Below are 13,182 nucleotides of genomic sequence, written 5' to 3'. Positions count from 1 at the left end.
ACACCGACAGGAAAGTGATATGCTATCTAGACGTGTTCCTCCCGTCAGGTGGAGCATTCTGCCCGTGTGACCTCTCGGTCTTTAAACAGCAGCCAGGGAAGGCAGGAGATGACACGGATGCCTGCCAAACGTCAACGGAAAGCATTTAAATCTAAGACTCCAACATTTATTGGCGAATGGCCTTTCGCCCTGAAGCAGGAGTGAACTGCTGTGAACCACTCTGGGCTTGAGCGTGAGGCTCTGCGGTGGCAAACACTGAACGGCACACGGCCAGCACCAATGGAGCCATCAAACACGAGATCCGAGCGAGAGAGGAGACATCATCGATTTCGCCAAACGCCCCCAAATCATCAGCCACCCTGAGTTTCCCAAAACAGGAAGTTCACCGAGAGGGTGGTGGCCAGGGCTGGGGCGTGCCGCGAGTCAGGTGACCCTGAAGGGCTGGCAGCCAGAGAGGGCTGGATCTCAAGCAGCAAATTAAGGGCAACACGTAAAGGGAGAAGCTGAGCCTGGTAGTCAGAGCGTGGGGTGCCGGGCCTGATGGAATGCAGAACCTGCTGGGCCACATGCAAACCCCACTGAGCGTGTGCGAAAAGCCACCTGAGGAACGGGGGGGGCTCGGAACTCTCGCATATGCAGCCGAAGCCGTCAGCAGGGACAGCTGCAGTCTATATAGGGAAAATGCGGATCGGTAAATAAACGAACCGCAAACGGCAGACACCCGGGGCACGAGTCCATTCCAAACGCTTCAGCTTCTTTGCTTGCTGCCTTTGAGATGCAGTCAAGCTCAATTAAAAGCTCCCTTCGGCCTCGATGACAACACAATCCAAACGTCACTCATCTATATTTGGACTCCCCCCGCCCCCCACCCCTTTCACACAGTCTCCATATTTTCTGTTGCTATACAAGTTGTGGAGATTTCTTCTTGCTATTATATTATACTTTGTGCTAAATGTAAAAAAAAATAATAATAATAAAAATAAATAAATAAAGCTTACTGACTGTTGGAACATTTAGTCATCCAATAAAAGCCCTTTGACAGGACGCCCATATAAGGGATGGTAAAGGGTGATTCTTGAGGTGCAGCACGGGGCTAGCCTTGAGCCAAACACAGCATTTAGTGCCGAGATCAAGGTTTAGTCCCATCAGACCATAAAAACCTCCCACATGCCGCAGGGCAAGATAAGCAAGCTCGACCCAACCAATGAAGGCTTTCCTTTCACAACCTTTCCACAAAGCCCATGTTTATGATACACAGTTGTGTCATCTTAGCCATGGAAGACCAGCTCTGCTCCGTCAGAAGGAGTGGAAGCCTGCCAGCAACCTCCCTGAGAAACGACCTTCTTGCATGAAAGCGCAGTTCGAGGACAATGCGCTGCAGGCAGATTCAGCTGTGCTATATTCTCCCTGCAACCACGGAGGCGCATTAAGGGTCTTGAAAATAACTGTGGGATCTCCAAGGAGAGGTGGATTTATTCTGTCACACCAGATCCCTCGACTATAGAGGTAGAATATTTGGTTGACATCCAAAGACTGTCAGAGACTCTCCTGTTAGCTCACGCTAGGGGACTAATGCTGTAAATTATTTTTCGTTCATGGACTCCAACCACCTTCACATTATAAACTCTGCACACGATTTGAGAGAAGGGACGCTGACAACTGATACTCAACGATGTAGCCGTGCTACATGATGCAAGCACGGCGTGACTGAAGCCAGCAGGAATGAACACAGCGGTCCCGGAACACTGGGCTGGGTCTTACCTTCTCGCTCTTCACCTTCTTCACGGCCCTACACTCCCCGTTGTCCAGATCCTCCGGCTCTGTCTTGATGGCCAGCAGAGGCACTGGCCCGACAGGCTCCAGAACGGCATTCCCGAGCGGCTCGGCCGCAGCCAAGTCCGTGCAGGGTGTCGCCTCGAAGGGCGCGCTGCGCGCAGCCCCCAGGGTGAGCGGTGGCGCCCCAGTGTCCTTTTCCCCGGTGACTCCGCTCTGCACCCCTTCAGCTTTCTCCTTCTTGCTCTTTGCAGAACCTGCCTCTTTGTCCTTCTTCCCCGCAGGGGTACTGCGGGAGGCCTTCCCGCTCTTTTCTGAGCCCTTCCCGGCCCCCGGAACGCCAGCAGAGGCCATTCCCGCCGTGGTGGCTGTTCCCTGGGGCTCCTTCTTGGCCCCGTCGGCGGCTGATGCCTTGGAGCCATCTTTAGAGTTCTTGCTGCGCTTCGATTTTGACTTGCTCTCCTTACCCTGGGGGGTGGGCACGGGGCTCACAAATTTAATATTGTCGGGCAAAGCCGCCACGGCACTGGGGGGCGCCGCCATGCCCCCGGCTTCCTTGGTGCCAGACATTTCAAGCTTGTCCTTTTCGAGGTCGGCGTCGAGATCGATGATCAGATTGCCCACGCCGATGTCCCATTCATCGCCGCTGTCGTAAGCGTCCACCGCGTTCGAGTCCACACCTTTCCCGCCTGCAGGGCCACTGTTCAGGGACATCTTAGTGCCAGTGGCCCAGGTTTTGCCGCAGCGTGGTCCGACACTTTCTCAGACTTCTGGGGGGCAGCGGGAGAAGGGTTACGATCAGCCTCACAGTTTCTGTACCCCCTTCCCAGCTAACCACATTTTGCCCTGGGGAAAGAAGGGGGGGGAGAGAGAGAGAGAGAGAAAATGATTACACATATAACAGTAGCTATGAGCATCCGGCACCTGACAAGCAGAGCGAGTCACCGAGACAAGTCCTTGACCAGAATGAAAAGCAGCCAGAAGCTCAGCCGACAGATTAAATCAGCCCAGGGATAAACAGCCCCCAGCGGAGACACAATAAGGAGTCAGACAGCTCTCCTGCACACAAACAGCCCCCACTTAGAGCCAAAGCTGCCAAAACGGCCGGAAAGACAGGACAAGACGGGCAAGCGGGCTGAGGGCGCCCGGATCGGGTGCCAATCAAACGGCGAGCATCTGAGGGCCCAAACAAAGGCGTCTCTGTGCGAGGGGGGGGGGACCTGAGCAGGCTCCAAGCACGTCTTTAGTCGAGCAGGTCAGGGCAGTCCCCAAGCACGATGCCCGAGTGGGCAGACGGATGAGCGGACGAGAGGGCCGGCGGGCACTCTTCCGTACGGAAAGACAGGAAGCCTTTAGGGACTCCTTCACTAATGCCAGCGATCCCTTCACTGCCAGCAGTTGTTCTTTACATCCCACATTTAAACCTTCTAGTCCATAATTAAAATACACCTTACAGCAAAATACATGCCAATTTGCAAACCACATTTTCGCGCATTAAAATAAATCTACAGCTGAGTTCTGCATCAGCTCCTAGAAATTTCCATTTTCCCCTTATCACTCAAATTTAGGCTGTAAACGAGAACAATTTTGAGCTTCCGTCCTGATAAATGCTAATTCCCTGTGCGTAACCCTAATGCATTCGCAGGGTTTAGGGGAAAAGACTCCTGGTAGCATATCACCAAACACCTGAAATCCCATTCTGAGCTGCCGCAAGCAGGACTCTGATGGTTAAATGTGGAGCCACCAGGGGTTTCTCTGGCCTGGGTCAGGGGGGGGTCGGGTCGGGTCAGCGGCACCAGGCACTATGCCTTTCTGTGCCAGGTAGAGGGAGACGCCCCCTGAAATCGCTACGCGTAGGACATGTCTACCGAGGACCCAATGGGGAGCCCCATCTCCAATCACCACGGCGACCGTCAGAACCAGATGTCCCGCCAATACGGAGCCAGAAACATGCCTAAAGTAGATGGCAAGCTGCGGGTCATGGATTGGCTGGGCAGGAGGAGAAACCCACACCAAACAGAGCATCACTGCAACCCCCCCCCCCCCCCTCCCCCGCCACATGTCAGTCGATGTGACCATCAGCTAGGACAGATGCATGGCCCCTTTATTATAAAGGGTGGCTTAGAGACAGAAGCGGGATTTGTGTGTGGGGGGTGGGGTGTTAGCGAAGGGCGAGATGTCACAGCGTCCTGGTCTGGGGACTCTAGCAGTTCTGTAGTGATGACAGGCCGTGCTCAAACTGCTACAGTCCACAGGCACGGGGTTCTGATGGAAACTGACTCAAAATGAACAGAAAGGTGTGGGAGGGACAAAGGGCTCATTGACAGAGAACAGGCGAATTACTGGGTTTTGCTTTGCTGACACAGACACAAAAACAATCCACTGAGGACACGGGAAGGGCTCAGGTTATCGTGCGAAAATAATGGTGGGGGCAGGGCTGCACGCATGACCACAATCAGGGCGTTAATGGGGGGTGAAGGAATCGGATTCCACAAAGCGATCCAACAAGCCTCTAGCCTTCTCACACCGTCAGCAGGGCTAATAACAGCAGCAGCAGCAAAAACCCTGGTAAAGTGAGATCCTTCCTCAAAGTGAGATCAACACACTCCACACCATTATACACAGGAGAACCACAGATCTCTACAAGTTCAAACAGAACAGAGCAGGTTTCTATGCCAAAGTCTCAAACCCTGATTCACACCAATGCCCCCACCTAAGTCAATGCAGAGTGGGGAGGCATGGAGTCTGTCTTCACCGAGAGCTTTGGGCTGGCCGAGTACAGCCCAGTCATCAATCAGGGCTTGTGTCAAAAGAAAGGAAAGTACCCATGACAGCATAGCACTTGGCTACGAAAACAGAGCGGTATATTTGGTAGAGGCCACAACGTTAAATGAGAGGCTCATCCGGGATATCCCTTAGGTGAAGCCAAAGTCAACATGGACCATTAACCCAACATCAAAATGCACTCAGCTCAACCCACAGCCCGTCAGTGACTCATTGAGATGGAGGTTACGATGGGGAAAAACGTGGAGGAATTCTGAGGAGTTGCGGTATTTCCCAAGATCTCTGATTCTCTCTCCACCTTCAAGAAATGCCAAGACCCGTCTGTTCCAGGAATTCCTTTACTAGCCTAAACCACTCTGCGGTCCCCAAATGCTCGTGGTGTTGTACTTTCTGATAGTTAAAGTTGTATTAGGTTCTTTTTTTGGGAGATGCTGAGCAGCTCCTGCTCCAATACTGCTTAGACTCATTCATCGGAAGCTCAGCCTAGCTGGACTCATGCTTGGACTCATTCATCGGAAGCTCAGCCTAGCTGGACTCATGCTTGGACTCATTCATCGGAAGCTCAGCCTAGCTGGACTCATGCTTAGACTCATTCATCTTTAACCGAGCTGTACTCGTGCCCAGCCGACTCCTTGACAGCATTTATGCCCGAAATGTATTATTTGCCTGTTATTTGGTTATTTGTACACCACTCTTAACAAATGCATCTGCAAAATAAAATGAATGTTATGCTTATAATTGCTGGGTAAAACCGTGTGGGAATGGATATCGTGCAAGAAACCCCAAAGGCTGGACTGAGCACAGATGCCGAATCCAGTGCAGGAAGCCTCTAAATGGAAACAGGACAAGCTTGGGGTCGCACCGGCAATCTGAGGCTGGAGACGCGGGCAGCTGTGGGGTGAGGTTCTTCCACGTCCCCCCCCCCCTGCAATCAGCCCAGCCTCCCTTGCTACGTCACAACGTGTGCTAATCAAATACACTCAGGGCCTTGCTGCTAACATGCGGCGCACACATGCAGCAACGACACCACATCAAACGATGACGCGGGACATTCCTGCAGCACTCATGCGCCTGCAGACATACTCGCATTAAAGAGGCCAAGTAAAGCCCCCACATTCAAAGGTGCAGTCACAAGTGCGCAATAAAAAGAGAGGATTTTTCCAGATTCAGAGGGATTTATGTTACGGGATTACACATACTGCACACATACCCAAGCTTACAACACCTTCACTTTTACATTCTCCGAAACGGTCAATGTTGACACTACATAATAAAAGGTTACTACCTCCACAGATGTTTAACAAGAAGACCAGCAAAGCATATCAAAATCAAGACCAAAGTGAGGTGTTTTTGCTCTTCTTTACAGATACGTGTCTCCTGGGGTCTATCAAACGCAGGCGAGCCTGTTCCGGCACTGACTCATTTCCAGGCATGCATCACCTGCTCCTGTGCAAGTGTGTCCTTTGCAGAAATGGTAGGCATGTACGCTATGTCACCTTGTAATTAGACGCATTAAGGAAAAAATCTGAGCGAGCCTGCAATGTCACACCCAGCCAATCACAGCCAGGGTCAGAGCGGCTTATTTTCAAGCCCCTCCAACCAGAAAATGCCACACGTGGTCACCTCCCCTCTGTCCGGCACCATCACCATCCGACACCCCCCATAATCCTAGTCCATAGCCAAAAAGTACAGCACTTTCATCACGGCAAAGAAAAGCTGATTCTCTTTCATGGAGATTCAAGCATATATATTTCAAACTGCATACGAATAACGAACAAATACTTGCAGTTTATAGTCCTAGTTCCACATTTCACTATAAACCCAAAGTGAGAGAGGCCCTCTGCACAGACTCTGCATGAACCAATGAATGATTAACACCCACCCCTGCAGCACTTGCCTGCCTGCAATAATGGGCACACCGGGGACCCTTGAACCACACTCCTGAGAATGCAGACCAGCTCAGAGCGGCACGAGCTTTCCTTCAAATACCTGCCGGCCCGTACAGCCGCCACCAGCTGCGGCTCCGGCGCAACCACAATGAGAGCCAGAACCGCAACTGAGGCCCTCAGTTTCAGAGCGTTTCCTCAAAGCTTAAAAGCGACTAGTGAAAGCCAGCGGCTGCCCAGGAGCCTCCTAACTGCTACCTGGGATGAGAAGCAAGGCATTGGTCACAGTCAGCATCGTGAGATAAAGTTCTCTTCGAAGCTATAGGTGGAAGAATTGACTTCAGCCTCCTGGAGCTGCCAAAGTGGAGGCAGGAACATCTTGACCAGCACCATCAGAATCAGCTCCAAGCTATCCTGTGCTCTCCATTGTTCCCTCGCCGGTCAGGCCCTCCTCCATCAAATATGTCAACATCGAAACACAGGAGTCCCGGCACTCGGGTGGCATTATCGTGAAGTGTTCTGAGGGGAGGTACTGGTCTATTTCCCATGTCTATCTGACCACACACAGCTCCAGGAGATATCCTTCAAAAAGACGCACGAGAACATTAGCTCTCTGCTAATCTAGGCCATTCTCAACCCTCTCCTAAATTCCTCAAGCCTAAACGGTGATTCTGCACCATACTATTCCACGTTCAATCACTGCCACTCTTTATTCTGACCCAGTACCAGAACAGCATCAAACCGTTCCAGCTGACACCGCCCGAAAATGAAAATGCTGCAGAACATGCACCCAAACAGGAAAGAGCGAGCGAGATCCATAACCCATCCGTGGATGGGCGCCGCCTCACAAACGGCACCCTATCTAATCACCTCATCCACAGGGGCTCCAGAAAGCCTACCCGTTCCTCGCCCTCCTGCTCCTCTTATTGGAATCGATCTGTTCTGTACGCGAGCAGAGCAGAGCAGCGCAACCGCAGCCTAGGAGCGTGACGGGAATTTCAATCAGCCCCCGCGCCGGCATTTGCAGGGAGAGGTTGCCACCGGCGCCCACACGCCGACAAGCCGTCCGCTCTGCTCTTCGCTCTTCAAGTATTGATGGAAAACGAGAGAAGAATTAAGATGGCAGCTGCCAGCAGAATGTGGAGCATGCCAGCATGTAAATACCCAGGCATGGGCGGGTAATAACGTTGGCATAAAAATTCATCGATTCTAATCGATTTATTTACGATTGATGATTTGAAATTGACTCAATTAACAAATATTGACTAAATCATTAAAATCAAGACGATACGCCAAAACGCTGCTGAAAAACAATCTGTGAAAAACTATCACACAAAGCAATTCAGAGACTGACCTTAGTAGAGAGTAGACAAACACATGGTAAAAATGAACTGGTACTAACCACCGATACTATTCCTTAAAATGGTGACTCAATGCTCTGCACACCTGCTTACTAAAGACTTAGAAAAATGTCTGCTGTTTGGAATTATTTTAACATCATTAGAAAAACATTGTTTTGCTAAAAAGTTCATGAGGAGGATCTACTAATAAACATTAACACAACAAATTTGATTGGTCACCTTAAGGCGAGACAGTGAGGAATATGAAGTGTTTCTCAAAAGACAAATACGTTCCAATAAAGACGGCCGCAGTATTGTCAAATAACGCTAGTCTGTCAGTAACAAGCGTCGGATAGCAAAAGGAAATTCAGTCAAAAGATATTACTCAGAAAATTGCAGAGGGTAAATCACAGTAATGATCAGCCCTTGTCTCTTATAAATATGATAAATAAGGTTATAAAATATAGTGCTCTGGGACTGTTGCTGTATGCCAGGCATTTTCTTACAAATCAGTTATCCAAATTATCAGCTATTGGTATTGGCCAGAAATGTCTTTATCGGTGCATTACTAAAAAGGACAGGAAAATAAAAATTGGCAAGTCTAAAACTCACGTCATGTTTCAGAAAAACTAACTTAAAGATATATGCCAAAAGTAATTATACTTAGTGATGTATTTCTTCACGAAGAGAAGGTCCACGTGCATGCCTTTGCAGGACGGCTGGCACCAGCATAAATTTAATAATAAATTGTTGGGGATGGAAAAATATGTGGCATTCCCTGGGAACAGCGTCTACACTGAATCACATGACCCCAAATATGCGTAACCATGAGCTGCTAGCGACCTGAGGTATGTACATGAGGGTTAAATACATACATTTATATAAATACAAAATACTGAAATTGCCATGTCAGAATCCCTTCAAGTGAAATACAGGCACACTTCAGACAGTTACGTTTTGGACATTTTAACCGCGTTTAATGCAGCTACTAGCTAACGTTCCACGTCTGCTGACATTAAGGCAGCGTAATGTTAAGCGATGGCATGTGTGATGCAGTGAAGCTCCTGTTGCCTGAACACCAGAGGGAAAATATTTCAAAAGACTAAATGCTCAGGCATTTAGTAGCATCGAGATTACAGTACAGCATTACAGTACGGTCCAGTAAAACCATGTGTTTAACTATTATAGAAATTAACCTAAACACACATTTAAAAAGCATATTGCTCTAAAAGACTGATCCATAAATTTTACGCATCGATATCAAATCATACTTAAAACGATTAGTGTAAAAATCTATTTTTACACGACCCCTCGTTATGTTTTCAGAGTAAGCAATACATATTCAGAAACCGTTTGTTGTAGCTAAAGTACAAATACAAAACAGAATGTTTCTTGAGCAAATATTCTTCGTGTTTGAAATATGTAGTTTTTTTCAGCATATGCTGCTAAAATGAAAAATTTAGCATTTATTGTCGTCTTTTTGAATTCAAATAAATTCCACTAAAGCTTATGCTGTACTGAAAATACTGATCATGTAATTACTTAACGCAGAAATATTCTAAATCTCACCAGATACAGAATCACTCTGTTGCATTGAATTGAATCGATCAAATTGTATTATTACAAAGCTTAGGTTTTAAGTGCAAAAATGCACAAAATACCTGCTCAGAGACACAAGGGAGTCGCCATCCAAAGCTTTTCAGTGTAACCGCTGCCGCTGACACACCCAGTGCTACAGAAACTCAGACACTGCTCAATCCCCAGCAGGAGGGCACCTTGACAGCACCTGTACTGGTTGACCGGACCACACTGTACCAGATAAGCAGCGGCATGTTAAATTAAAGCATTTTCTAGGACTTGTGCCCCCCCCCCCCCAAGAAATCCATGCTCAAAAACCTGGACCAGGATTCAGCACGAAGAACATGAGCAGGCAGAGACGCGACTCCATGTCGCCCATGTCAGACAGACTGTCAGATAGCTTCCAGAACCAGCTATGGATCAAACCTGCGGATGGAAATATCTACAGCTGTCTGACGGGCAGCCCATCCCAAGGTCAGCTGCACGTTACATCTGAGAGGATCAAATGTACCTTCTGGACTTCAAACCAGAAGCTTTTACCTACACATAAGGCAGACTATTAAAACAGGAACACAGAGACTAAGAAACGATCGCTCAGCAGTGATCGCCTATGCGAATCCGGCAGCAATCAGTTACGGTCACTTGGTACTGATCATCATGTGACCGCAAGTGGTGGTTCTGGAAATCAAATGACCGGCGTAATGGGGTACAAATGCCGAGGAACTGCTGACACCCAAACCACTTCTGTGGTCAGAGCAGAGAGGGGTCAGTCTGGTGGACGGGCTTAAAATTAGATCAGTCCCCCCGGCCCAAAAACACCACCGGGAGTCTAACAAAAGGAGCAAGGGGGCGGGGCAGCAGCTGTGTGGTGAGCATCCCTCGGAGGGCAGGAAGGTGTCATTCACGGCTGTTTGTTTTATTAGCTGGAAAGAAAAAGCTCTTAGTGATAATCAGGCCAGGAATTAACAGGCAGCCACGTGTCCGGAGTGGGGCTGGGGGGCCCGGTGCCCTTTGGCTGGCCCAGGATGACCCAGGGGGTAATGGGGCAGGCTCATACTTGGGGTCATGCATCTGACACAAAAGAAGCTGTTTTTTTGCTATTTCGTTTCTAATTTTTCTGTTCAAAGATACATATACGGTCACAATGCACCAAAACATTAAAAATCAACAGCGGGTCAGCAGGGGCCATGATCTGAGCCTAGACTAACAACAAACACTGGCCCAAAACGAATAAGGGGCAGCAATGGAGGCCATAACCTGCTTAGAGAGCAACGCAGAATCTAGCACAGTTCAGCCAGGTGACGGCGGGCAGGCTCCCGGAACCCGCAAGGAGGGCGACAGCTTACTTTTGGTTCTCGTGACTTGCTGAGCCTTTTCACGTGGCGTTCAGTACAGAACGGGGAGGAGGGTCTGGGCTGAACAGAACTGAACACATTAAGGGAATGTAGGTCGCCCGTCACCTGGTAACTTCCTGTCCTTCTATTCGCGGCGCTGGTCGTCAAATCAGGTCGCTATGCAGGTTCCACGTGAGGTTTTTAGAAATTACGATCAAAACAAAAAAGTGCCACCACTGCCCCTTAATGTCAACGTCTTTGAGGTGTACATGCAGTGCGTCATATTTGTCATATAAAGTCCCTTTAAAGAATGCTACGCAGCAGTAAGGAAGCATATCAGGAAGTACTTCACACACACCAAGAAAAACAAAAATGTAGCCTTAGTGCCCCATAAAACCAAGCCCTGACAAAGGCTAGTGTGCTGATGACCTTAAAAAAATGAAATTACATACCTGGAAAGACCAGAGTATTGCAAAACAGGTTTTAACATAGTAAATCAAATGACACCAAGCGGATGTAGCATAAACAGCCTACTGTATGCAGCAGGCAGCAGATGCACATTTCAGGGTATGGCGTGACAACAGACAGTGGCGGCAGGTCGACCACGTTTCCGGCGCGGCTTCCGCTCCACCTAACACCAAAACCACACCGCGCACAGCGATCACAGCAGCGATGACTCATCAAGCACAAACCAAACAAAAACATGCAACGCATTCAAAGTGCAGCCTCTTGCAGCAGCTCGACACTGGATGTGACTATTCCATAAGCCACACCTTCACGTGGCCTCACTTCCTTTGGAAGAAAAACTAGAGTTTTCTGCTAGGCCTCGGTCTTAAGCACAATAAAAGATACAGCCTGTCAGATTTCCAAGAGAAAAAAAAAACAGATTATGAGATGCTATTGTCCAGTGTGAAGACAAAGAATAGGAAACGACACTTAGGACAATTCCAAGTCCGTCATTATAGAGAAAGACTCTCACAAATGAGGGACTACAAGTCCCATGGATTCAGGGGTCTCCAAAAAGCTGAGTGAGCCCCATCTGGGCACCACTGCCCCCATCCCCCCACTGACACCAAAACGGGGGCCCTGAACCAGCTACAAGGAGCCACTCATGCTGCAAGAATGCGATTTGGTTCCGAGGTCACACCCAGGGGTTAGCATTAAGCGAAGACGCGGTTAGAAGGAATGCCAGGTATTCGCAAACAAAGAGGGAAAGAAAGACAGCCTGCCCGCCCACCCGGCAGGCAGAGACGGCCTTGGCACGTGGGAACGAAGCTGCAGAGCCGCAGAGATTTGATACCACATGTCGAGGCGGGATATAGGCCTCCGTACAATGGTCTGTCAGAAAGGGCCGAGGATGTGGTCCTCAGCAGACAGGACATCGATCTCTGGTCGATGGGCACGTGGGCAGCCAGCGGGCATAGCATCTCACACAGGAAGAGACCTTTCAACCTGGAGAAAGTGGGAAGAGCACTGGCCCACTGGGGGCCTCGCTGGAGCCTGGCTTTAGTTCGAGGCGGGGGGACTGCCCAAAAGCGTACCAGGTAAACCAGGAATTAAGAGGCAGGATACGACCCCCCCCACTGACAGCCCTCAGTGCCTCCTCTAACCCAGGCGAAAAGGGAGGCAGCCCCCCCCCCCCCCAATCCACGAGGCTCCCATCAGCCCCCAGCCACACTACACGGAGTCCATCTCCATCGAGGCACTTAAGGAAGTCGTTACGGTGCACGGCCGCGCGGCACAGGAGAGCGGACAGCTCTGCTGATTAATACTAGGAGCACGGTGACGAGGTCTCCAGCGGCACCCAGCCGAGGTATTAATAAATCAGCCGTGACCGCGAGCTCCAGCATACAGATGGATCTTAAGGTGAAATGAGCTTCCCATCACTGCAGGCTATTTAAGTATCAGTCAGTCCCACCAGATGATGGAGCCTCAGGCAGCCAGAGCGAGACCTGGGCAGCCCACTGGCCTGTGCACAATGCGGTGTGGAGCTCCTTAACGCCAGCAAGCTCACCCGCGAGATTCGACATGCCAAATAAGAGAGAACAGTACTTCATCACGCAGGACAGCCTGTGACAGCCTGTCTGCGGCCTGCCAGCGTCAAAGCACCATCATCTGATTCCTGAAGAACCCAGGCTTAGGAGGATGGGTGACCGTGACAGAGACGTGGCGCTGAACGCGGAGCCAAGCTCTGGCAGAAAGTCAGGGGCGCTGTGCAGAAATACCGGCACTCATGACAGAACCACGACGACACATTAAGGGGCATGCAAGTCATCTGTGCCACTCAGAAGCAGCCAGTCCACGGTGGCTTCTCTCCCACCTTCTCACCAGTATGCCGCCCCTCAAGTTCAAATCACATAAGGACCAATAATAAAAAAAAAAAATATCTGACAGGTGAGCAAACATGACAGGTCCTCAGAGGCTCCATATCCGACCAGAGACAGAAGCACAGTCCATGGAGGAGCTTTACCACCAGGGCCAAACTAA

The 13,182-nt window shown here is 49.8% G+C and overlaps 1 protein-coding gene across 1 annotated transcript in view; it reads right to left on the bottom strand.

The window, feature by feature from the left end:
* LOC111857395 (zinc finger protein 609-like) overlaps positions 1 to 13,182 on the bottom strand; it is a 58,891-nt gene that overhangs the window by 34,870 nt on the left and 10,839 nt on the right. The window contains exon 2 of the mRNA XM_023838207.2: positions 1,762 to 2,619. Coding sequence (XP_023693975.2) covers positions 1,762 to 2,487 — 726 coding nt within the window. The 5' untranslated portion in view covers positions 2,488 to 2,619. The remainder of the gene's footprint in view (positions 1 to 1,761; positions 2,620 to 13,182) is intronic.

The sequence above is a fragment of the Paramormyrops kingsleyae genome, chromosome 13, assembly GCF_048594095.1.
Source record: "Paramormyrops kingsleyae isolate MSU_618 chromosome 13, PKINGS_0.4, whole genome shotgun sequence".
Taxonomy (NCBI): domain Eukaryota; kingdom Metazoa; phylum Chordata; class Actinopteri; order Osteoglossiformes; family Mormyridae; genus Paramormyrops; species Paramormyrops kingsleyae.
This window is presented reverse-complemented; position numbering and strand designations above follow the sequence as displayed.